This window comes from Acomys minous (genome assembly GCF_964271855.1).
Source record: "Acomys minous genome assembly, chromosome: 7".
NCBI classification, from domain to species: Eukaryota; Metazoa; Chordata; class Mammalia; order Rodentia; family Muridae; genus Acomys; species Acomys minous.
In genome coordinates, this window is record NC_140488.1 from 4,859,087 (window position 1) to 4,884,471 (window position 25,385).

Sequence of the window (25,385 nt, forward strand, 5' to 3'; positions counted from 1 at the left end):
ATGTTGCGCCTTCATTTTCATTGAATTTTAGACAGTCTTTAATTTCTTTTTTTTTTATTTCTTCCCTGGCCCAGTTGTCACTGAGTAGGGAGTTGCTCATTTTTCATGATTGTGTAGGGGTTTTGTTATTTCTGTTGTTCAGATCCATCTTAATCCATGGTGATCTGGGAAAGCAGAATGAGTAATTTCAATTTTTTGTATACGGTTTGCTTTGTGAACGACTATATACTGCCAATTTTCAAGAAGGTTCCATGCGGTGCAAAGAAGAGAGAGTACTCTTTTGTGTTGGGTGAAAAGTTCTGTAGATAACCATTGGGTCCATTGGATTCATTGTTTCTCTATTATGTTTCTGCCTCAGTGATCTGTCCATTGGATAGAATGGGGCACTGAATTCTCCCACAATTGAGGTATCTGCATCGTTCTGTGCTTTTACCTTTAATAACAAGTTTGTTTTGGATTTTTTTTATATTTTTTAAAATAACTCTTGGTGCCCTTGGATATTGGTCAAAGATGTTCTGAATTGGAATGCCCTGTTGGTAGGCTTTTCCTTTGGTGAGAATGGCATATTCTTCCCCATCTCTTTTCATTAATTTTGGTGGAAATTCTATTGCTTCATGCTGTACTACTCTATTAAAGAGCTGGCTCTGGAGTTGGATTAGACACCCTGTCTCCCAACCCAAGCATGCTTATTTTAAATTTTTCTCCAACGTACCTGTCCTGGGTCAGGAGACCATCTGACACTAAGACAAAGATAGAAAGCAAAGTTAAACAGCCCAAGAAAAGACACTATGTGACCTCAAAGGGCTAAAATATAAGCTATACGTTAGGATCTTAAAAAATTATTTTAACATATATATATATATATATATATATATATATATATATATATGCAATAGATTATCTATAGCAAGAAGAACCATGACACAATCAGGAATTATATAAATGTTACATTCTTAGTGTTTTGGCTATTTGTGTTTGACAGCCTTGAAGAAGACATCTTTCCTATCTTGTTGCATCTACATTTCTGAATGTAAATCAGTCTCCATCACATACTGTCATTATCAACTTAGAACACCTATCTAGACCTAAATACATCTTAACCCCTAAACAACTAAGCTTTATTGTAAAACTAAGTGTGTGTCAGAGATATTGGGCCAGAAGGCCGAAGAAGATGCTCAACGTTATAGAGAGTTTTGGGAGACTATTCAGGTAGAAAATTGTCTCTGTTATATTTTCATTTGGAGAGTTACTAACCTGCACTCCTGGTATATTCAGATAATCAAGTTTATTTCTTCTCAAGTCTCTGAGGGAGTTGAAGACCAGGTAGCTTAGTATTACTTGAGGTCTTTTTTCTTAGCCATTCTGACTAATGTAAGACAGACTCTCAGAGTCGTTTTGATTTGTATATCCCTGATGACTAAGGACATTGAACATTTTAAAAAGTGTTTCTAGGCTACTTGAAATCTCTGTTGAGAATTCCCTGCTTAAGCAGCACCCCATTTTAAAAATTGGGTTATTTTGTTGATGTTTAATTTCTTGAGTTAGTTCTATAGTTTGGATATTAGCCCTTTATCTGATGTAGGATTCTTGAAGATCTTTTCCAAATCTTTGGACGGCTGTTTTGTTCTATTAACAGTGTCCTTTGCCTTACAGAAGCTTTTCAGTTTCAAGAGGTCTATTTTCAATTCCCATAAAACTACCAACAATTCTTTACAGACCATGAAAGTACAGTTCTCAACTTCAACTGGATAAACAAAAAGCTCAGAATAGCTAAAACAATCCTATACAATAAAAGAACTTCTGGTGGTATCTCCATGCCTGATCTAAAGCTGTACAATAGAGCAACAGTAATAAAAACAGCATGATACTGGCATAGAAACAGACTGGTTGATCCATGGAATCAAATCAAAGACCCAGAAGTAAACCCACACATCTATGCGCTTTTGATTTTGACAAAAAAGCCAAGGCCATACAATGGAAAAAAGAAAGCATCTTTGACAATTGATGCTGGTCTAACTGGAGGTCTATATATAGAAAAATGCAAATAGAACCACATTTATCGCTCTACAAAAAACTCACGTCAAAGTGGATCAAAGAACTCAACATAAAACCAGAAACACGAAATATATTAGAAGAGAAAGTGAGGAACAGCCTTGAGCTAATTGGCACAGGAGACAACTTCCTGAACAGAACACCAACAGCTCAGGCTCTAAGATCAACAATTAATAAAGGGGACCTTGTGAAATTGAAAAGCTCCTGTAATGCACAGGGCACTGTCAACAGAACAACCTGGCAGCCTATAGACTGGGAAAAGATCTTTGCCAATCCTACATGCAGCAAGGGGCTAATATTCAAAATATATAAAGAACTTAATAAATTAAATACCAACAAAACACATACCACAATTTTAAAAATGGGGTATAGAGCAAGACAGAATTCTCAACAAAGGTACATCGAACATCCAAGAAACACCTAGAGAAGTACTCAATGTCCTTAGTTATCAAAGAAACGCAAATCAAAATGACTCTGAGATTTCATCTTACACCTACCAGAATGTCTAACATCAAAATTTCAAGTGACCTCACATGCTGGTGAGGATGTGGAGAAAGGGGAACACTCCTCTATTTCTGGTGGGAACGCAAATTTGTACAACCACTTTGCAAATCAATATGGCACTTTCACAGAAAATTGGAAATATCTCTACCTCAAGACCCAGCTTTACCACTCCTGGGCATATACCCAAAACATATCCCACCATACAAAAAGACATTTGCTCAACTGTGTTCATAGCAGTTTTACTCATAATAGCCAGAATCTGGACACATTCTTCATGTCCCTCAACTGAAGAATGGATAAAGAATTTGTGGTTTATTTACACAGCGGGATATTACTAGGCAACTAAACACAAGGTGATTATGAAATTGTCAGATGGATGGAAGTAGAAAAGATCATCCTGCGTGAGGCAACCCAGACTCAGAAAGACACACATGGTATCACTTATAAGTGGATATTAGCCATATAGTAAAGGATAAACATACTACAATCTACAGACCCAAAGATGCTAAATTAGAAAGAGGGCCCAAAGGAGGATGGTTGAATCTCATTCAGAAGAGAAAGTAGAATGGAGAGCAGAAGGGGTTGAAGAGAGGGTACAGGATAGAAGAGAGGGTGCTGAGGGAAGCTAGGGCAGGAATGAGATGTGGGGAGAGCAGGGCCAGGAGGACATAGGGCTTTCAGAGAGAAAAGAAACTGTGGGCAGAGGCCATCTCTGAGATGAGCTGAAGAGTCACGACAGGGTAGGCTCCTGGGGGTGTATGAGGGTGACTCTAGCTGAGACTCCTGGCATCAGGGGACATCGAGACTGAAGAGGCCACCTCCTAGCCAGTCAGGGCTTCTGGTGGAGGGAAGGGGACACAAACCGACCCAGAAAACCTTTGACCCAAAATTTATTGTGCCTACAAGATGTGCAGGAATAAAAATGGAGCAGAGATTGAGGGAATGTCCAACCAATGACTGGTCCAATGTGAGATCCACCCCTGGGAGAGAAGCAGCCTCTGACACCATGAATGATTCTCTGCTATGCTTGCAGACAGGAGCCTAGCATAACTGTCCTCTGAGAAACTCCACCTAGCAGCGGACGGAAACAGATATTGAAACCCACAGGCATACATTAGGTGGAGCTCAGGGAGTCAGTAGAAGAGTAGAGGGATGGATAGCCGGACCTAGAGGAGACATGAACTTTGTAGGAAGACCAAGAGTGTCAACTAACCTAGGCCCATGGGGGTTTACAGAGACTGAATCACCAACCGAGAGCAGGCATGGGCTGGACCTAGGCTCTTGACTCATATGTAACTGATGGGCAGCTTGGTCTTCATGTGCGTCCCCTTGAATGCAGAGCAGGGGCTGTCTCTGACATGGACTTTGTTGCCTGCTTGTGGCTCACTTTCCACTAGCTGGCCTCAGTGGAAGGGGATGGGCTTCGTCCTGAAGCAACTTGATGTGCCAGGGTGGGTTGGTAGGAAGTGGGTGAGGAAAAGGGCAGCAGCAAAGGCAGAAGAGGGTAGGAGGGCAGGACCTAGAGGAGAGGAGGGAGGGGGCTGCGATCTGGATGTAAGGTAAAAAAAAATCAATTAAGAAAAAGAATAAAGCACTGCTTAGAATCGCTAGTAGAATGTTTCTATTCTCATGTGTATTTCTGTATTCCTGCTGTAACAACTAACCATAAACCTAGTGCCTTGAAACAGCACAAGTTAATTATATTGCAATTCTGCATAGTAGGTACCCAACATAGGTCTCTTTGGGATGTAACCATGGTGTCAGCAAGGTGGTTGTCCATTCCAAACTTTGCTTTTGAAACCTTCTGCATGTCTTGGTTTGTGATCTCCTTGATCCTTCCACCATCTTCAGATCTAGCAACGGGAGGTACAGACCTGTCACATGGCGTTTTCCTGGCTCATTTCTCTTTTTCTCATCCTTTTCCTTTGCAGTATGCTAAGGACCGTAGTGGACCAACCCAGAGAGCATATCATGTCCATATTTTATGATTTGATAATCATTGCCTGTAATTACATTTGCAGCTTTATTTTTCACTGGACTTGTAACATATTCATTGGTTATGGAGACAAGAAGGTGGATACTCTGGAGAGACTGTAACTGGGCTCTATCTATAGCATGTTCTTAAAAGGTTTCTCTCATGTATAAATGTGTTCATCCCATCTATAGCTCCCAAATATTTCATCCATTTATTATAGCAACATCTAAAAAGAATCACTATTATCTAAAATTTATCAGTTCCAAAATCTCAAATTTCATCATTTAAACTCAGCTATCAAAAACAAGGAATTCCAGAAATTTGTGGACAAATGGATGGAACTAGAAATGATCACAATGAGTGAGTTAACCCAAAAGCAGAAAGAGTCATGGGGCATGTCCCATGAAAGTCTTCACTTACCAGGAAAGTGGGAGAGAGGGGAGGACATCCTGTTGTGTCTCTAGGTGAGAGAAGCATGGGAGAATGTGGAAATAGAAGGATCCAAAGGGTCCTAGAAACCTACAAGAAAATCAATTGATTATGATGGGCGAATCTGGGCCCAGGAGTATTGCTCAAACTATGGCACCAGCCAAGGACAATACATGCAGTAAACTTGGAACCCCTACCCAGATCTAGCCAATGGACAGGACATTCTTCAAAGTTGAGTGGAGAGTGGGGTCTGACTTTCACATGAACTCTAGTGCCCCATATTTGACCACATCCCCTGGATAGGGAGGCCTGGTGGCACTCAGAGGAAGGATAGCAGGCTACCAAGAAGAGACTTGATACTCTGTGAGCATATACAGGGGAAGGAGGTCCCCCTCATTCACAGTCATAGGGGAGGGGAGTAAGGGAAAAATGGAAGGGAGGGAGGAATGGGAGGATACAAGGGATGGGATAACCATTGAGATGTAATATGAATAAATTAATAAAATATATTTTAAAAAATAAATTAAGTGTGGGTTCGGTTTTGGGTATAGTCCCTTTTAGGGTACGATGCCTTTCTAGCTAGCACAGCTCTGAAAGTCAAGAGATTTTCCGTGGCTCCCAAACTTTGAAGATGATCTGGAATACTGGTGATATGCACTCCTATTCACAAAGGGAGAGTACAATGAAATCAAGCCACTGTTTTTGCAAGCAAATTTTATTGCAAGGAAACCAAATCCTGTTCGTTTCCAAGACCTAGAAAGAACAAGGCTGGTTGCTTCACCCTTTCTGTTGACCAGCAGCAGCTACACACTCAGGGTCCACACTCCCACCCTAGTCACCCTTCTGTCACCCATATAAGGCATTGCATAGTTCCAGGATATTATTTCATCAGCCTTTGGATGCCTTCTGCATGTGGATGTTTGGTGCTCAGACAGCCTTTTTTCATATAATAATCTCTGTGCCCTATTTAGTCTGAAGCAGCAGTGTTTCTGCTCATTTAGAATTGTCAAGAACTGTGGGCCTCCCACTTTCCTCATGGATCTTTTTTTAAATTTTTTTTGGTAAGGTGTGCACTTTTATTAAATTGTCTCAAGTCAGTGTACAGGCAATGCCTGGCTACCTCAACACCTCAGCCCACCCCCAGGGAGATCAAAGCCTTCATACATCAAGTTGAGGGGACCAAAAACCAAAGGGGGAGCACGGATGGCTGGTTGACCATTCAAAAATTAAGAAACAAAAGTAAAGTAGTATTAAGGCAGAAGGTTTAAAAATTTTTTTGCAGTACATAATTTATACAGAAGCAATGCTGTCACCTTGCCAGTGTGAACTCAGGGAGTGGACTTGGCCATCCTTCTCTAGGGACTAAAGGTAGCTTTTGGGAGGGTGAGGGACTTCCTGTAGCCATATCTCATGGATACTTGGAATGACTAAAACGAAACAAAAAACAAAACAAAAAATGTACAATCAAGGTCCTCAGCCACATTGTAGAACTTTGGGGAAAGCTTGCTCCAGCAGACTGCTGTTGCCTTCACCATTCCAGTTTTTAAATCCTGAGTCAAAAGTGCCAAAATAAAAAAAAAAAAAACTTTAGAAAAAATTAAAAATAAAACAAAAACAAAAAAAGCCATTCCAATGTTGTCTCACGGTTTTTTGTTTTTTCCTCCCTGGGCACGTTAGGTTTTGTCAAAAGAATGGGTGTTAAAACGCAGCTTAGTAACAGTCCATCTATAAGCATTTGTGGTGGACGATGGAGGACCTGGACTCATTGTACTCCTGCTTGCTGATCCACATCTGCTGGAAGGTGGACAGTGAGGCTAAGATGGAGCCACCGATCCATACTGAGTACTTGTGCTCATGAGGAGCAATGACCTTGATCTTCATGGTGCGAGGAGCCAGAGCAGTGATCTCCTTCTGCATCTGGTCAGCAATGCTTGGGTACATGGTGGTGCCACCCGACAGCACTGGGTTGGCACAGAGGTCTTTGCAGATATCAAGGTCACACTTCATGATGGAATTGGATGTAGTTTCATGGATACGACAGGATTCCATACTCAGAAAGAAAGGCTGGAAAAGAGCCTCAGGGCAGCGGAACTGCTCATTGCCAGTTGTGATGACCTGGCCATCAGGAAGCTCATAGCTCTTCTCCAGGGAGGAAGAGGATGCAGCAGTGGCCATCTCTTGTTCGAAGTCCAGGGCAACATACCACAGCTTCTCTTTGATGTCATGCACAATTTCCCTTTCAGCTCTCCTTGTGAAGCTGTAGCCACACTTGGTCAGGATCTTCACGAGGTCAGGTCCCGGCCAGTCAGGTCCAGATGCAGGATGGCATGAGGAAGAATGTGGCCCTCATAGATGGGCACAGTGTGGGGGACCCCGTCTCCAGAGTCCATTACAATGCCAGTGGTACGACCAGATGCATACAGGGACAGCACAGCCTGGATGGCTGCGTACATGGCTGGGGTGTTAAAGGTCTCAAACATGATCTGAGTCATCTTTTCACGGTTAGCCTTGGGGTTCAGGGGGGCCTCAGAAAGTAGCATAGGGTGCTCATCGGGGGACACACACAGCTTGTTATAGAAGGTGTGGTGCCAGATTTTCTCCATATTGTCCTGGTTGGTGACGATGTCGTGTTCAGTGGGGTTCAGGGTCATGATGCCTCTCTTGCTCTGGGCCTCATCGCCCACGTAGAAGTCCTTCTGATCCAAACACACCATCACGCTCTGGTGTGGCAGGTATGGACCAGTGACAGAAGAGCTGCAAGATCACTCACTGGGGATGAGGACTCTACCCATCATGGATCTTTTAATGCAAGACTCTCCTTCAAAGATCTTTCTGAAGTGATACTTTATTTTTTTTAAAGCTGCCATGATAGTTGACTTTCCATACAGGCCCAAGATCAGCACACTCCAAGCTATCAGTAGTTTGTGTTGCAAACAATGGTATGATGGAAACACATTAACTAAATGTTCTCTCCTCCCCTTTCCCCAACACCCTAAAGGTCACACATTCATCCCTGCCACCTTGGAATTACAGACAACCTGATCATAGTGTGTAGCATGGACTGCTCATCAATTGCCCGGCATGGGGCTACTTCCCTTCCTCTGAAATGTATAAAATGTATAAAAAGGGACTCCAAATCCACAGAGGGGCTTGAGCACCCTCATCCTTGCTGTCTCTCCAGAGTGTTACTAACTCTTCTAATACATGTTTTACTCCAAAGACATCCAGTTCGATACCCTGTCTTGAGCTTCTATCCAGTAGCTGTGATATTTGCAGAAGGAGCCACGTGGATCTTAGCAACAGCGAAGAACCTTCCCTGTGTCCAAATACACTTTTCTCCCCTTACTCTTGGGGCCTAACACTCAATGTCCCCAGTGGATGCCAGAAGCAGTGGAGAATGCCAAACAGTCTACTTTCTTTCATATGCCTGAGGCAAGAAGTGATACAGATTTTGGTGTTTGGAATATTTACATGTATATAATCAAATGTCATAGGAATGAGACTGTAGTCCAAACATAGACTCAATTTTGTTTGTTTTTATTTTTTATTTTTTAAAATATTTTATTACTTTATTCGTATTACATCTAAATTGGTAGCCCATCTCTTGTATCCTCCCATTCCTCCCTCCCTTCTGCTTCCCCCCTACTCCCCTCCTCTATGTCTGTGACTGAGGGGGACCTCCTCCCCCTGTATATGCTCATAGGGTATCAAGTCTCTTCTTGGTAGCCTTCTATCCTTCCTCTGAGTGCCACCAGGCCTCCCCATGCAGGGGATGTGGTCAAAACTGGGGCACCAGAGTTTGTTTGAAAGTCAGACCTCCCTCTCCACTCAACAGTGGAGAATGTCCTGTCCATTGGCTAGGTCTGGGTAGGGTTGGAAGTTTACTGCATGTATTGTCCTTGGCTGGTGCTATAGTTTGAACAGGACCCCAGGATCCAGATCTGCCTGTCATAATGTTCTTCTTGTAGGTTTCTAGGACCCTCTGGATCCTTCTATTTCCCCTTTCTCCCATGCTTCTCTCACCTAAAGTCCCTATAGGATGTCCTTTCCTCTTACCCACTTTCCTGGTAAGTAAAGTGTTTCATGGAACTAGCCACAGGAGACAACTTCCTGAACAGATCACCAACAGCCCAGGCCTTAAGGTCAACAATTAATAAATGGGACCTCATGAGGCTGAGAAGCTTCTGTAAGGCAGGAGACACTGTCAGTAGAACAAAACGACAGCTTACAAACTGGGAAAAGATCTTCACCAATCCTTCATCTGACAAAGGTCTAATATCCAAAATATATAAAGAACTCAAGAAATTAAACACCACCAAACCAAATAAACCAATTGAGAAATGAGGTTCAGAACTAAACAGAGAATTCTCAACAGAGGAATGTCAAATGGCTGAGAAACACTTAAAGAAATGCTCAGCCTCATTAGTCATCAGAGAAATGCAAATCAATTTTGTTTAAAATAAACCTTATCACATAGCCTGAAATGACTTGTGTATCTGGAACAAAGTTTTCAAGGGTGGACTTTTTCACTCAACTGTGTTGGTTTTCCAATGGTTTTTGATTGTGTAGTATTTGGTATTTTTAGTTACCAAATGAGGGCTAAGCAACCTGGACCTTTTAACCCCTTCTATGTAGGCACCCCTCTCAGAAAGTTCAACTTATAAATCAAGTGGAGTACAGGAGTGCTGCGATTTATTTATTTATTTTAAAAAGGAGAAAAGGCTCAAGGACATGGGTGAGGAAGGGATGAGAAGTGCAGCTGAGGGAGGAGCTCAGTGTTGGGGTGATGGACAGGGCAAGGGAGCCTAAGGGAGCAGTGAGGCTGTGGGGTAAGGGGACAGTCATGGGCGTGGCATCTCTCAGCTTCGCAGTGAATCCAAGGCATGGGATGTACACATTCTTGGTGATTTTGTGTTGACACATGCTTTGTGGTCCTACTTGGCAGCATACTTCTCTCCTCACTACCACAGCTGCTTTCTTCTCTGTTCTTCCTATTTTGCATTCAGCTCCCCAACAGCCAGGTACAGATTCTGGGTCTGGTTCACCAAATCCTGGCTCTTACCAAATTATGGCTTGGTCCTTCCTTCCTTCCTTCCTTCCTTCCTTCCTTCCTTCCTTCTTTCCTTCCTTCCTTCTCTCCTTCCTTCCCTCCTTCCTTCCTTCCCTCCTTCCTTCCTTCTAGCCTTCCTTGTGCAGCCAGAAGTTGACAATTAGTTCTGTGAATATTTTCCTTGAATCCACATACTTTTTTTTGACAGTCCTGTGTCATTTCCTTATATTCATCTGGAAACACCACAACTCTGAGCCTGCACCAGTGCAATTGAATGTGGCTGCAGAAACCCACACAGACACCCTGAGTAAATACTGTCTTATTAAAGTAAGGGCCATTAATCCTCAGATGGGTTCTTGATGCAGCCCTGCAATCACGCCAAAGTTCCAGAGAGCATCCACCCTTCTGTCTCCCAGGAGACTACTACAAGTTTTCTCCCCTCATATCACTAGACTATACTCATCCCTGCTGAATATCTGCCTGGGTTGGCACTCCTACCAAGCCCAGGGTATTCTTAAACTCAACCACCTGTATAAATCTCTCAAGGGAGGGATTGGGATTATAGTTGCCCCCCCCTTTCCCCAATCTTCATGCTGCCATTTGTTGGTTTCCCCCATAGCCTGGTGGTTTCACTTCTTGCCAGCCCATCCTCCTTTTTCACCTTTTGCATTTCCTCCTTGTCCTCTATTCTGCCTTAAAATGTAGGATTGTTCAGGGCCTAGTTCTGAAGGTGCTTCTCTTGTACCATATACAGAATCTTACCAAGAGCCTGTCCTGTGGCTTAATAGTAATTAAATGATAATTGCCCATTCCCATTTCCAGCCTTGATATTGACTCAGGACTCTAGACCTTTCTATGTAACCAGCTCTACCCTGTCTTCTTCATCTCAGTTAAACCACCTCCATCATTCATGTTTCTTTGACTAATACTCTGAGCACCCTCCTTGACTCCAGTTTGTAAGTATTCATTAAATTTCATGCTGTCATCTAATATTCACATTTCTTCCATCAAACACCATCTAGAATTTTATTTCCTTCCCACTGTTTGATACAAGTCAGTGTCACGCTTCTCCTGGATTGTTCCAGCAGCCTCCCAAAAGTGCCCTAACTTCTACGTGTGACATCTCATTTTCATTAGGAAATAAGTCTGACGGGTTACTTGAAGATAGAAAAGATTATGGTGCTCCCTGATTCATAGCCTTCAGTTTCTTTCCATGCCATTTAAACTGATGGTCAAAGTCTCCTGTGATGGCCTGGGAGGCCTTGCATGATTCCCACCCCTACCTTAAAACATACTAGAGGAAGCTGCGCTTTGGTGGTGCTTACTTCTGTAAGTCTGTGTATCCAGAACAAGATAGTTCATGTCCTTCAGGTTTCAGCAAAAAGCGCATCCTCTCAGTAGAGCCTCAATGGCTACCTTAATCTGCTCCACTTTTCTCCATACAGCCAGTCTTCATTCACTCTCCTGCATATTTGACTTCCTGGAGAGAGGCTGGCCTAATGTCCATGAGGTAGTGGCTCATGCTTGGCTCATTGTCATCTCTATTTGTAGGTCCTAGAAGTGTACCTGACATATGACATCACTGAACAATACAGGATATGTGACTTTGGGATATCAGAGGAAAGCCTTGAAGTACAGTGATTTGAACAGAAAAATATATTGCTTTTTCAGTTTTTAAAGATGGAAGTTGAAGGTCCAGATGTTGCCAGGGTTGGTTCTTTCTTGAGATCTTTCTCCCTGGCTTGTAGATGGCGGTCTACAGTGAGTGCACTCACAGGATCACACTCTGTATATGACTGTGTCTTATCTGCCCCCTGTAATAGGGACCGCAGTTACACTGCACCAGTGCCCACCCATTCTACCTCAGTTCCCTCATTAAAGACCTTGTCTCCAAATGCAGTCACAGTCTGGAGCAGTGAGGTGAGGGCCACCATGGAAAGGACTGAAGGAGCACAACTGAGACTACAATCTAATCAGTGACTAGTGTGTAGAGGGTGAAGAATTTGCAGAGAAAACACGAGTCTTTTGTAGAGTAAAGGTCAGGACTTGAAGGTGAAGTGAGGCTGGGAAAGGAAGACTCACAGAGAGGTTCGATTTTGATGAACGCATGTCAGGAAAATAATTAATGTGGCTGCAAATAGGTATAGGCAGAAATGCAAGAAGGCATAAGGGAGAGAAAAAACAGGAAGAGGAGGAGATAGGGCTGGTGAAGTTGAGGGACAAGGGAGGACAGGGTGGTCAAGGTTTGCTGAGGGAGGAAGCAGATCCAACTTTTGATCTAAAAAGATTTAGCAAACACCTGTTGTGGATAAGACAGTGGCTCTGTCCAGATGCCTCTTGCTCCTGAATGAAAAGGAATGGACCTTGAGGTCAAAGGTCCTGGTTTTCTCAGGACATGCTAAAGTGCTTTAGGGTGAGGCCAATGTCCTACGTGACTTTCCTGGTCTTACCAGGGGAGGAGGAAATTGAGTTTTCCATGGAGTGTTACAGTTTAGCTCTGGTGTCAGAAGGCAGTGGAGACTTTGGAGTTCTACATGGCCTTGATGATACCAAACATGTTATAGCCCTTTGTCTAGCTGCTGTGCCAAGCAAGGCAGAAGAAGCAGGTAGATGTTTGAAACTGGCTGGCAGACAGGTCAGGTGAGACACAGGCTGGTGGTGCTTCGGCAGTGGTCAGTCAGCACCTAGCTATCAGCAATGTAGCAGCTCTGCCATCACTGTGCCTGCCTTGATCAACAGTCAAGCCCCAGGCATTCAACGGTGATTCTTCCCCAGAATAAATGGAGTCTCAGAAGGTCATGGTAGAAGGATGGCGTGAGCACAAGAGAGCCAGCCAGCCAGCCAGTCAGCCAGCTGACTTTTATTTGTAAACCTTGGGCAGTGGGGAGAGGTTTGAGGGTGTCTGATACACTATGTGCCAGGACACTTGATTTACATGCAGTGATACAGTATCTCATTAACATGCAGTAGCATGAGGTCCTTTCACAAGAAGGAAAACACAGTACAAAATTATCCTATGGATGGAGGAAGAACTTCCAGGTAATAATAAAGGTCATTTGCTGGAGGCTGGAGGTGCTTGCTGAACAGTTTCTTATCAGGAAACGGTTGGGGTTGTAATCTCCCTGAGAGCTCATGATACTCCTTAGAGGATCTGTGGGTCCCAGATCAGGGGATAAGAGAACCCCACTGAGAAAGGGAGTCCAGTGTAATGGACTGAACTCAGTTGGATATCCAGATATGCCAGAGCTTGACCTCTCCAGCAGCACCCCACAAGCCCCGGTGCCAGATTCCAGTGATGTCGAAAGATACATGGTCCCTAGTTCCAAGAAAGAGGAGGCACCCAATGTACAGAATGCAAGTCAGACTCACTGTGTCTTAAGCTCACTGGTAAACACCAGGCCAGCTTTAACTGATCACTTCACTGACTCTCTGAGCAACTCTTTGAAGCAGGCACTTTTAGCCTTGTTCCTATTTGGCAGATAAACAAACTGAGGCACAGAGATGCCAATTCACTTGCTGAAGATCAGAGAGTAATACGTGGTCCTGCCAAGAGGTGGAGTAAGGCCTTGTTCTTGAGGTCCCACTTGTCCTTCCCCTCCTTTGCCATAAACAGAGCTCCCATGCCTCTAGCCCCTATAGATAATGCTGAGAACGCAAAGGTCAGTGTGGCAGCAGGTGGAAGGCCTGGCAAGGATCTTATTGGAGCTATGTGTCTTTCACATTTGTTTCCTTATATTTTACATGTCTTCAGTGTTGTCAACAATCTCGAGTACTGAAGCTTTATAATAATTCTTGATATCTAGTAAGTAAAGACCCATTCTGTATTTTATTCTTACTCATAAATTACTGTGCAGGATTTGGGGCTTTTTATTTTCCACAGCTAGATTAATGGGGAAAAAACTTCACAAATTTATCACAAAATACTGGGATGGTGATATGGATGATGTGTGTTCCATCTAAGCCATGAGGAATCTTACATGGTGGCAGAGGCCTCTAATCCTAGTCCTTGTGAACTAGAGGCAGGAGAATCAGTAGTTTAAGGACCTAAAGTGAGTTGAGGGGGCAGCTAGGTTACACTGTATCCCATGTTAAAGCAAATAAAACAAAAAAGGAAAATATCTGGAGTAATCTGAGCAACAGGAGGTAACACCCTACAGTATGGCAGCTCTTGTGCAGGCCTCTGGTATTGAGACTCTTGGCCTACTGAGCCTTCCAGTTATTGTCTGAGCCTAGGAAGTAGAGAATGTCCACTCCTGCTCTGTAGTTAGACTTGTAATACAAGGCAGGCTCGGATATTGAATTATCTCATGCTTTGGCAGCAGCTAGTGTTATAGGTCTTGCATAGGCATAAGAATTGGGGGTATTTCTTAGCCAGTAACACAAGCTCGCTTTAGAGCTCTTAGCCAAAGACTGGGAACATTTCTAGCCTAAAGACTTGTCTGCTCTATGGACCTCTTCTGGTGTCCTGGGACAGTGGTCTTTTTCTGTGTGGTACTATGCAGAGAGGCAACAGAATATAACTCGAGGAGGAGAGAGAAATGGTTCTGTGGTTGTGAACATTTGTTGCCCCAGCACAGGACCTGAGTTTGGTTCACAGTACCCATTATAATGGCTTACAACTATTTGTAACTCAAGTTCAATGAGGTACAACACATTCTTCTGATCTCTATAGGTGTCAGACATGCACATGGTATACATACATTCAGGGGAAACATTTAATAAAATAAAAGTAATCAAAATATAACATATAGAGATATATGTTTAAAAGATCAAATCAGGAAAGCAGCAACTGCTGAATATCTCCCTATAGACTCATTGAGCCTAACTGCTATGCCTTGTAGAACCAGCCACTGTCATTGGGGCTTACATTTTAGACCTATCACAGCCTCACCACTAACCACCAATGACATTCATTAAGGATTATCTTTGAACAAATGACAACACTGACTCTGAGAACAAATCATAGTCATTGAAGTTTGTGTTTTAGGCCAATCACAGCCTTGCTCTTAACAGTAACCACAGTCATTTAAACTTGTGTTTTGACCAATCACAGCCCTGCCTCTTAGGACTAATCATAGTCAGTGGCTTTTATGTTCTCAGCAATCTCCTAATCAGTGTGGATTCTAGAGTTGCCTGGATACAGTAGACACAAGACCACTTTACTTCAAGTGGGTGATAAGGTAAGGTTGACTCGGAGCTCTATTGTAAGGGCAAAATACTGAGTTATCTTTTTGTCTAATCTTGTACCAATCATTGATATAGGGATGAGGAACTCACCAACTGTAAACTGTGGATTTCATAATTTCATATTTCAGTTATATAATTTTTAGTCTAGTCTAAAGCTATGTAGTTAAGTATATACCTTATTTAAGCTTAATTGTCTAACTTGGTGCTTATGAAATGTCTTTCCTGTTCTTGAGTAATACTATTTATACCACAGTTAACAATCTCATGGAATACACTGGCAAAAGGGGCCAGATTGGCTGTACTTTTAAATACCAACATGTTTTTAAAATATATTTTATTAATTTATTCATATTACATCTCAATGGTTATCCCATCCCTTGCATCCTCCCATTCCTGTCTCCTTCCCATTTTCCCCTTATTCCCTCCCCTATGACTGTGAATGAGGAGGGGCCTCCTCCCCCGGTATATGCTCATAGGGTATCAAGTCTCTTCTTGGTAGCCTGCTATCCTTCCTCTGAGTGCCACCAGGCCTCCCCATCCAGGGGGCATAGTCAAATATGAGGCACCAGAGTTCATGTGAAAGTCAGACCCCACTCTCCATTCAACTGTGGAGAATGTCCTGTCCATTGGCTAGATTCGAGTAGCGGTTCAAAGTTCACTGCACGTATTGTCCTTGGCTCGTGCCATATTTTGAGCCAGATCCCTGGGCCCAGATCTGCCCATCATAATGCTCTTCTTGTAGGTTTCTAGGACCCTCTGGATCCTTCTATTTCCACATTCTCCCATGCTTCTCTCACCTAGAGTCCCAATAGGATGTCCTCCCTTCTGTCCCACTTTCCTGGTAAATGAAGGCTTTCATGGGACATATTATTGGGCTAGTGTCAAGATATAAGTGAGTATATACCATTTGAGTCTTTCTGCTTCTGGGTTAACTCACTCATTATGATCATTTCTACTTCAATCCATTTGTCCACAAATTTTGGGAATTCCTTGTTTTTAATAGCTGAGTAGTATTCCATAGTGTAAATGTACCAGTTTTTTTTATCCATTCTTCTACTGAGGGACACTTCAGCTGTTTCCAGGTTCTGGCTATTAAGAATAAAGCTGCTATGAACATGGTTGAGCAAATGTTCTTGTTGTGTGGTGGAGCATCTTCTGGGTATATTCCAAGGAGTGGAATAGCTGGGTCTTGAAGAAGCCCTGTTCCCAGTTTAATACCAACAAGTTTTATCACAAAAGTTACACAGTACAAAAAAATACATGAAGGATGGTGAATGCTATGTGATAAATTATAGCTCATTACTATAAGAGGTATGATAGATTATAAACAATAGATGGTAAAGTATATGCCATAGAAGAGGAAGAACTAGATTAAAGAATATACAATACATTTAACAATGGAGGTATAAAAGAAAGAAAGAAATGAAAGTTATCTAGATATATCATAGAGAAGAGATGGGAAATAAATAAATCTAAAGAGATTAGGTGATAGACACAGAATAGGTAGAGGATAGGAGAGAGAGAGGTGGATGAGAGATAAAAGGTAGCTAATGATAAATGATACTTGGATGGTATACATGCACAGGATAGCTTGAGGGATAGATGGAAGACGGGCATGGGATGCTTAGAGGATTGTGATCTATGGTTAGAGAGATACAGGACAGTAAGATGATAAATAACAGGAATATTATATAGACACATTATAGGTAGAGGAAATATGATATAAGTAGACACAGGGTATACAAAGGATAGAAGACTGAGAGATGGTTTTGATAGATGGAACAAGACCACAGGATAGCTATAGGATAGGTGATCCATAAATGGAAGACAGAATCAGAACAGCTGCAGTATAGGTGATCCATTGATGGACCATAGACACAAGGTAACTGTGGGCTAGATTCAAATACAAACACAGGATAGGTACAAGGTGTATATGTAGATAGATTGACACAGAACAGCTACAGGATAGATGATAGATAGATTCAATATAAACACAGAATGGCTAGATAACCAAGTACAGAAATTTGGAAGATAGACACAGGGTATATAGATGGTAGGTGATAGACAGATGGATGACAGATACAAGATCAATAGAACGTAAACAGTAGATAAATGGAAGATACTAGATGGAATGTAGACTTAGAAGAGCTAAATTTTGATGATAGATGAAATAATAGATCAGAGAGGGATACAGTATAGGTAGATCGTCAATCATACATAGGTGTAAATTAGACACAGGATAGCAGGGGTATAAATGATACATAGAAAATAAACACAAGATAGATAGATGATAGATTGTAGATAGATGATAATAGCTGAAAGGTAAATATAGGTTAGTTGGGGATGGGATAGACTGTTGATAGAAAATACAGTGACATAAATATCTTCTCATAGATTCAAGCAATCACTGATCTTTCACCTTCTAGAAACCCCAGTTAGAAATGTGCAGACTCTCCTTTTTTCTGTTGAATTTGTATTACTCACTTGCTTTTGATTTTAATACTGCAAACATTGTGATAGATCTGTCTTTGAATAAATAACACTTTATTGTTTATGTCCTTGCAGTGTCTTAGTGCAACAACATGTTTTTGTTTTAGTTTTGTTGATGTTTTGACGCAAATTTTTTGTGTATAGTTCACCCTGTCCTAGAAGTCAGAGCGGGCCCTTTAGCTCGACTCCTGAGTGCAGAGATGACAGAATTATAGGCATGTGTGTTGCCAGGACAATGTAATGGAAGTAGCAGTGAAGGTGGTTAATCCCTCCAAAATACTGCTGCTTCTTTTATGTGTTTCTATAACAAAGTCCTAATTATAACATTGTATAAAACCTGCAACACTTGAGACATGGATCTCATTGCAGATAAGTTATATTGTGACATTTTCACTTATTATGGTTCATCTTTCTTTTCTACTCAGTTTCAAATGTAGGTTTAACTGTCAAATAGTTTTAGTAGCACCACTTCCATTATTTCTGTAAGTTTCAGATCTCCTTTCCAAATAGTTCTTTGAAAACAGCACAAAGGTAGGTGTGTGTGTGTGTGTGTGCGTGTGTGTGTGCATGTGCGTGTGCATGTGTGTGTGCATGTGCATGTGTGTGTGTGTGTGTGTGTGTGTGTGTGTGACCATTTCTAACATTTACATGAAGAGTGATTGCACTTAACCTACTTATCTGAAGTTACCTTGTAGGGATGTTCTGCGGAATTATATTCATTATTGTTAAACCAGCTGTGGAACAATCCTTATAAGATCCCACAGCTAGCCTTTCCAGTCAGAGGAGCAAAGCCAGATAACCAGCAAGAGACATTGAAATTTAGCAGCATCTGGAGTGCTTGCTATGGCTTACTGATATTTATTTTATTTTTTCATTTGGAACCAGAAAATTGCAAATATACTATTAAGATGCAAAAGTGATTTGGAAGTGATTGATAGCAGAAAAGTTTAGTCAAAGCTCTGAGCACTGAAACTGTCAGGGAACTAGAATTTTCCAAAAGGACTAAAATGGAATATATAAAACTAACTGAATGATTGAAGATCAATTTGCTTGTATCCATAGCATTGTTGTGAAGTGTGCATCCTGAAGCTGCATGGAGCAATTGGGAGGTATCTGGTGGGGCACTCTGCCTGATCCTGATGCTTACATTTTGTTAATGTTTTTCATTTTGAACTAATTTTGGACTTAGAGAAAATTTTCAATGCAGTAGTCAGGAGGTAGAGGCAGAAAGGTCAGGGGTTCATGGCCATTATCTATGCCATGAGTTCAAGGCCATCCTGGGATTCATGGATGTTGTCACAAAAATAAAATAATTTGAATAGAATGAGCAATACATGGGAACATGGAAGAAAGCAAAAAAAAAAAAAAATCTATCCATTCCATTGTGATGCCCTTACTGTCACACATTACATAATCAAAACAACATTGGTTTCATTCTTATTACCAATGTGAGGACTTTTTCATCTGTCTTCTTTTCTTAGAAATGTACAGTTAGCAAATTTCTTGTCACAGGAAACAATGGATCACTTTCATTTATTCCACATTATGACTATATTGCCAATTTTAATCCCTCCATCAGCAGAAGGACATCTGGATTGCTTTCAAGTTTTTGATAATTATGAATAATGTTACTAATGACATTTTTTCAGAGGTTTTGCATGGAACTTTCAGTTTGCTTACGTAAATTCCTGCCTGTGAGACTTAGAGTCATTTGTGACTTATTTCAGCTTTAGTAATTAGAGGACACCCAACATCATGAGGTAGAGCCCAAAGGATGTTGCCATGAAAGGTTACTATTAACTGGGCTGGATTTAAGCACCAGTATAAAATGGGAGATGGGCACAGAGAAATTCAGATATATTTGTCATTAACTTTCAAATATGAATGAATTTTAAAAAATACTGTCCTGTAAATGATTCCTAGTACCTGGCACATCTCCTTTTTTTAAAGATTTGTATTTGTTTATTTTATGTATGAGTGCTTTATCTGCATGTATGCCTGCATCGCAGAAGAGGGCATCAAATTACAGTACAGATGGGTGTGAGCCACTATATGGTTGCTGAGAATTGAACTCAGGACATCGGGAGGAGCAGACAGTGCTCTTATCTTCTGAGCCATCTCTCCAAGCATATCTCATCCTTAAACATGAGATTAAACCACAATGTCCTGTTATATAACGATGGCACATTTTATTGTTTTAGTCCCAATCTCCTCTATGGTTGTTCCTTCCTCAGGTTCTGGACAGAAGTGTACGACAGATTCAAACAACATGGACATGGAATTAGAAGTGCCTCCAGAGATCCTTTTAAATGACAGCCAGGAAGAAGAAGCCTCCCCAGAACAAGAAGGCAGCAGTGATGAGGATGAGAATAAATCATTGGAAGAGGCAAAGACCTCCAATTCTAAGGAACAGAATATCGATGAAATGATTGTACTTTGTAGCTCCTCATCATATGAATATTACTGTCAAATAACAGAAAACACCGAAGACAAGAAAAATGTTAAGACCCTAGAAACCATTGTAGACCAAGGCCAAGGACATCAAAAGGCAGCAGAGACAGCCTCAACAAACCCAAACACAATCACACAGCATGTGCGCCCAGTGGCAGTAGTGGAACCCACAGTGCACATAGATCAGTCAGCCTCTGGAGTAACTGAGGTACATCTCAAAGTCTTTCAAGTACATTTTTTTAACCTCTAACAATGTTAAGCTTAAATTCACTCTGTTTGTTCAGGTTTACTTTATAGAAAGCACGATCTTTACTTTTCAAAAACATATATCACTGTTTGTAATGTCCTAGCTTTTCAGACACACAAGAAAATCTATTGAACCCTTAAAAACAGGCAGGTTGGATGTTCTCTAAGGCAAATCACACCCCCTTTCTTCTCATCTCGTTAAATATAAAAGGACGTGTTTTTGAAAGGCCTTCTTGCCTTACATGGATTTTTGGAGTACCGTGAAATTTCCTTGAACTATTTAGAAGGAAATTTATACGAATAATTAAACTCTCAGTGTGGATACAGTCTTAAATTCTTAAAACAATCAATAGCGGATCTTCAATCTGCCTGTGTACAGGAGCTGAGGAGAGCCCAGCCAGATCTTAGCTTCTAGATATCTAAGGTTCCCTGTGGGCTTGTTGAGCGCTCCTTTTCCATGTTCATATGTGTTTAGTGTATTAAGGAAAGGCATGGACTAACTGCAAGTAATTTTGTGTCCTTACAAATGCAACCAATGAGATCTTTTCAATTCCAGAATCCACTTTTGCGGCAAAGGGTTGCCCTACTCAACACCCCACAAATAAGGACACAAGTCTATGATTTGACCATAACCAGAACCTTTGATGAAGAAGAGGTATGGAAAGTTTAAGTTTATAACTGAAAGGACATTTCATTTGTATAGGAAGTCTGATTGGCTTTGTTTATTCAACTCAGCCTACCCCATAGACTGCAGTTGAGTTGCTCCAGAGAATTAAACATATCTATGCTAGGGAGACCTCGATACAAGCTAAATGCTATACAATTGCTTGTGCAGGTGTTTTGGATGTTCAGAAATCTGTGACTCAGAGGCATGTCTGTGACTAGTGTGCTACCAAAGCAGTCAGTAGTCCCCATAGCCCTGTCTGCATATAGAGACCAGACTTCCATTAGTTTGGGATTCATTTAAATGTACATTTCATTTCTGGGGGGGGGGTGCTTTATCAAACATCAAGTTACTTTTATAAATTAACCAGTCTTATTCTAGGAACCTAAGGTCAAGATGCCCCAACTAACTTATCTTCTGTTAAACTGCCTGCTTATGCAACCCTCAACTTCAGCTAACTGCTTATCTTAGCTCCCCCTTGCAGCTGTCGGGTGTGTTTTTTGTTTGTTTGTTTTTGGTTTTCTTTTTTGCCTTTAAAAGCTCCTCGCTTTCAATTCTTTGTGCTACACTTAAGTCCCAGTCGGCTGGATTAAAGTCTTTGAATTGTCTATAAAAAGTTACTATCATGTTCGTTTTTGACACGTCAATATCTGCAGGACAGAGAACGAGAACAATGTATATATGAGTTGGCCCAGCGTATTGAGATGCTTCGCGGCTTGTATAACCCGCCACAAACTGGACAAGGACAAGCGAATCGGGCATGTCGGCCACGAGAACAGGTACAGGAGCAGCCAGAGCCTAAGATGTCAATAAGTTCATGTATGGTATCCCTGTATTTTTTTTTTTTACAATAACGCTGTTGGTTTTCTGTAGATGGTGACTGCTATTAATGACGTGGGGAGAGGCCCCATTAATTCCTATGGAAATGACAATTCTGAGCATCCACAAAATCAGACAAATAGGTAAGAGACAGACTGACTGGGGAGAAGGGTGGAGGCCAATGCTTTTTTCCCTTGTTCCTGCCTGTATAGTGCCTATCTCAGCATCTATTAATAAAATGGAAGATCTTCCACACAGAAGGCTTAGACAAGACAGCCTCAAATGCAGAGATTTCCCATCCAACCCTTGAAATCATTGGCTTTATTCCTCAAGTTCAGACTCTTTGCACAGGGTGTTTGTAGAGAAGTGTTTATTGACCATAACTAACTCCCGAGTTTCATGTCCATTCTTCAGCTTCTCTGGAAAGAAGGCATGGGACATGAAAACCAGGGAAGTAGATGTAAGATGTTTGCTACTTGCTGTGAGCAGCCAATAACATAAACCTGGATGAGCTTTTACAGGTAACATGGAGAACTCCATATTAGCCATCATTCTTTGACCTGTGTAACAGCTCCAAATTTCTTACAGACATAGGGGAGATCCTGCTGATTGTACTCCTCTACTTCGGCCTCACCCATCAACACCATCAACAAGGTCACATCAAACAATGACAGTGCCACGTCAGCCATTGGCAACAGCAGGTTACCCACCAGCGGAATCACAGTACTCATCGGCAAGGCCACAGGACCCACCAACACTGTCACATGTAGGTGCTTCTCAATCATCTGAAAGTCATAAATCAAAAATAACTGAAGGTCAATAATCAAAAATTCCTGGCCTGGGGGACTCAGGAAATTTCATGCAGTTATGAAATAATGCCATGGGCCACATTACAGACCAACGTTGTTTAGTATAGGTGAACTTGTGGCTCTACAGTCTAAGAGAGAATTTGTATGATAGAGTTGAAATGCCCTATAGCTTTTTTCTTTTGATCTGGGACTCTTCTTCATAAGGAGAATGCCCCAGCAATATGTTCTCTATTTGATATGCAGAGTTGAAAGCATTATCAATGTGAAGGAAGTCACACATGTGATGGTAGAACTCACTGCTGAGTAAAACCATTGGGTTTTATTGCAATAGTAACAGCTACAAGGATCCTTGTATGACTGAGCTGCATAAATGATTCCTAAATACAGTCTGACTTTCAGTCTTCCCCAGCCACACCTCACTTTAGTGCCAAGCTCAACACTGAATCCAGATTCCTTACTGAGATTATCCATTTTGCAATACTGCAATACAGTCTAGAACCTACCTTGGATAGGTCTCATCATATTGAAAAATTTCCTTAAAATTCCCTTTGCTGAGTGAGTGTACTTAGCATTTATTTATGGAGTTGCCTTATGTTAGACAGGGCAGACAGACCTTGGGGACCATCTTTAGGGGCTACGCTTGCAGAATAAAACTGGTCCTGATAAAAATAACCCAGCAGATTTAGCTCTTCATGTAAAGTCCCAGCTAGCCTTATAAGGAGCAGAAACATTCAATCTGGCAAAGAAGCAAGACATCAAAAGTATTTTCATTTTAAATGCTTAGAAATTCTAGATAAGTAAATGTGTAACATTTTCATATACATGCCTTGACCAAGTGAACCATCAGAGTCACCAGAAATTGAATCCCTGTGATCTCATACCGAGATTAAAATTGGCAAATGGTCTGACGGGCTCACTAGCAAAGTAGACTCCAAAAGGTAGCCCTTTTCGTGGTCATTACCGATACAATGATGTTCTTGAATGGAACTCTAAGAATCAGAGTTGTCAGCAAATTGATCTAATCATCCAGGCAGTGAACGTAGGGTTTCAGATAGCTCATTGGGAAAGAGTTAGAGTAGGAAGGGCAGGAGTTTCATCCTGTGGACATATGACTCTGACTGGGCTCTTTCCTTTCTGCTCACTCCTGTCCTGATCTTCAGCTATCTGCTTGAAACCCAACTCCTCCTGAATCTATTTTCCTCATTCACCCCATTTGGTTCCACTTACTGGGTCCTGTATCACTTCAATACAGTTAAAAAAGAGTTCTATAACTAATACCTGTAACACTGCCTTTGTGCTTATCCTCCTCCACTTCCTGGTGGGAGCTGACACCTTTACTTCCACTGTGTAAATGTGGAAATGACTTCAATCCAAGGCTAAAGTTGAGACTTTGGCTAAGTCTGACTTCACAAAAGCTGGGGAGTGGAGGGCCAGACACAGATGCTGCAGACTAAAGGGAAGTTTTGGGTTCTCAGGATGGCCATTAAGCCAAAGGCATCTGGAAGGAAGAAGAGTACAGGAATCCTAACTTTCCAAGCGCTCTCTCTCTCTCTCTCTCTCTCTCTCTCTCTCTCTCTCTCTCTCTCTCTCTCTCTCTCTCTCTCCTCTGCTAGTACCTTGTAAACCAATAATGCAAAGATCCTCGTCAGTGGCTCACTGGCTTGAAATCACCAGAGAATATTTCAATTTACCACTCTCCCTCCTTTTTTTTTCTTTGCAGCATGCCTCTTCTGATTACGTGAGAGAGACCAGGCAGCCTGGTCAAGATAATTCTTCATATTTTCTGACTGAAGAGAACACCATCAATCCTCACCCCTAAGGGGAAGATGAGGCAGAAGACCTAAGTCCATGGTCTATGTGGGAAAGGGGCATACAAGAGTCCCTTGATGTGAGAGGGTGGGTGGGTTATTTTCTTTAGTCACAAATTTAGTTTTTAGTTGTTTCTTAAGCATAATGAGTTTAATGGAAAGGAAGCTGCAAAAGCAAACTATTACATCCAGATTAGTGTGTGATAACCACTATTCATTTCCATCTGTTTGCCCCACACTTTTTCAAGTATATGTATATACATCTGTGCTTTTGCTGGGGCAAGCTGCCTTCAGTGGGCAGAATTCTAGGGTACTAATGTTTTTGCCAAAATAAGAAATGCCACAGAGGCTAGAAATGCAGACAAATATTGTTGCATCATGCCCTTTCCCCCAAATCTCCAGCCTTAATCTTGATTTATTCATATATGTCTTCTGTGGTCCTATGCCACTTTGTAACCTATATTCCAGACAACCAATTTGAGAAGTAATATCTGTTCAAAAAAGGGTATGTCTTTGCTTAATAAACACTATATTGTACTGCAAGTCTTGTGTCTGTGAGGCTGACTTTGAAATCCTAGGAATATTACTGACTTGGTAGACCCACACTTATGTCCTGATGAAGAGCCTATGTTCTAGAGAGAAACATTTCATGCAGTACCTGTTCCTGGCACATTGGCCTGTTTTCTACACTTACAGACTCCAATGGTTGGAGTGGGCCATGTTCTGCAAGCCAATGATGTATCAATGTTGCCTTCCCTTTGGAGTCTGCACTGTGAGAGTGAGCTGACAGGGCCTTTACTTAGCTGCCTTCTCAGCACAATCCCACCCCGGCTCCACTGAGCCGACAGTGGTCACACTGTCCTCCCCAAGTGAGGAGAAGTCCATTTTGGACTATATACTC

General features: G+C 41.7%; 2 protein-coding genes and 1 long non-coding RNA gene across 3 annotated transcripts in view; 1 reads left to right on the top strand and 2 right to left on the bottom strand.

Moving 5' to 3' along the window:
- The window catches only part of LOC311601317 (uncharacterized protein), a 318,508-nt gene that overhangs the window by 101,324 nt on the left and 191,799 nt on the right, over positions 1 to 25,385 (bottom strand). The gene's annotated exons all lie outside the window — the stretch shown is intronic.
- Positions 6,608 to 7,680, bottom strand: LOC311602102 (actin, cytoplasmic 2-like). Its single transcript, XM_084789780.1, is given in 2 exon segments — positions 6,608 to 7,248; positions 7,251 to 7,680. Coding segments are annotated over 2 exon segments (987 nt in total). The 5' UTR covers positions 7,675 to 7,680; the 3' UTR covers positions 6,608 to 6,685.
- Positions 22,511 to 25,027, top strand: LOC311601352. The gene is made up of 2 exons (XR_014780543.1): positions 22,511 to 22,633; positions 24,397 to 25,027. It is a non-coding gene; the product is annotated as an uncharacterized lncRNA (long non-coding RNA).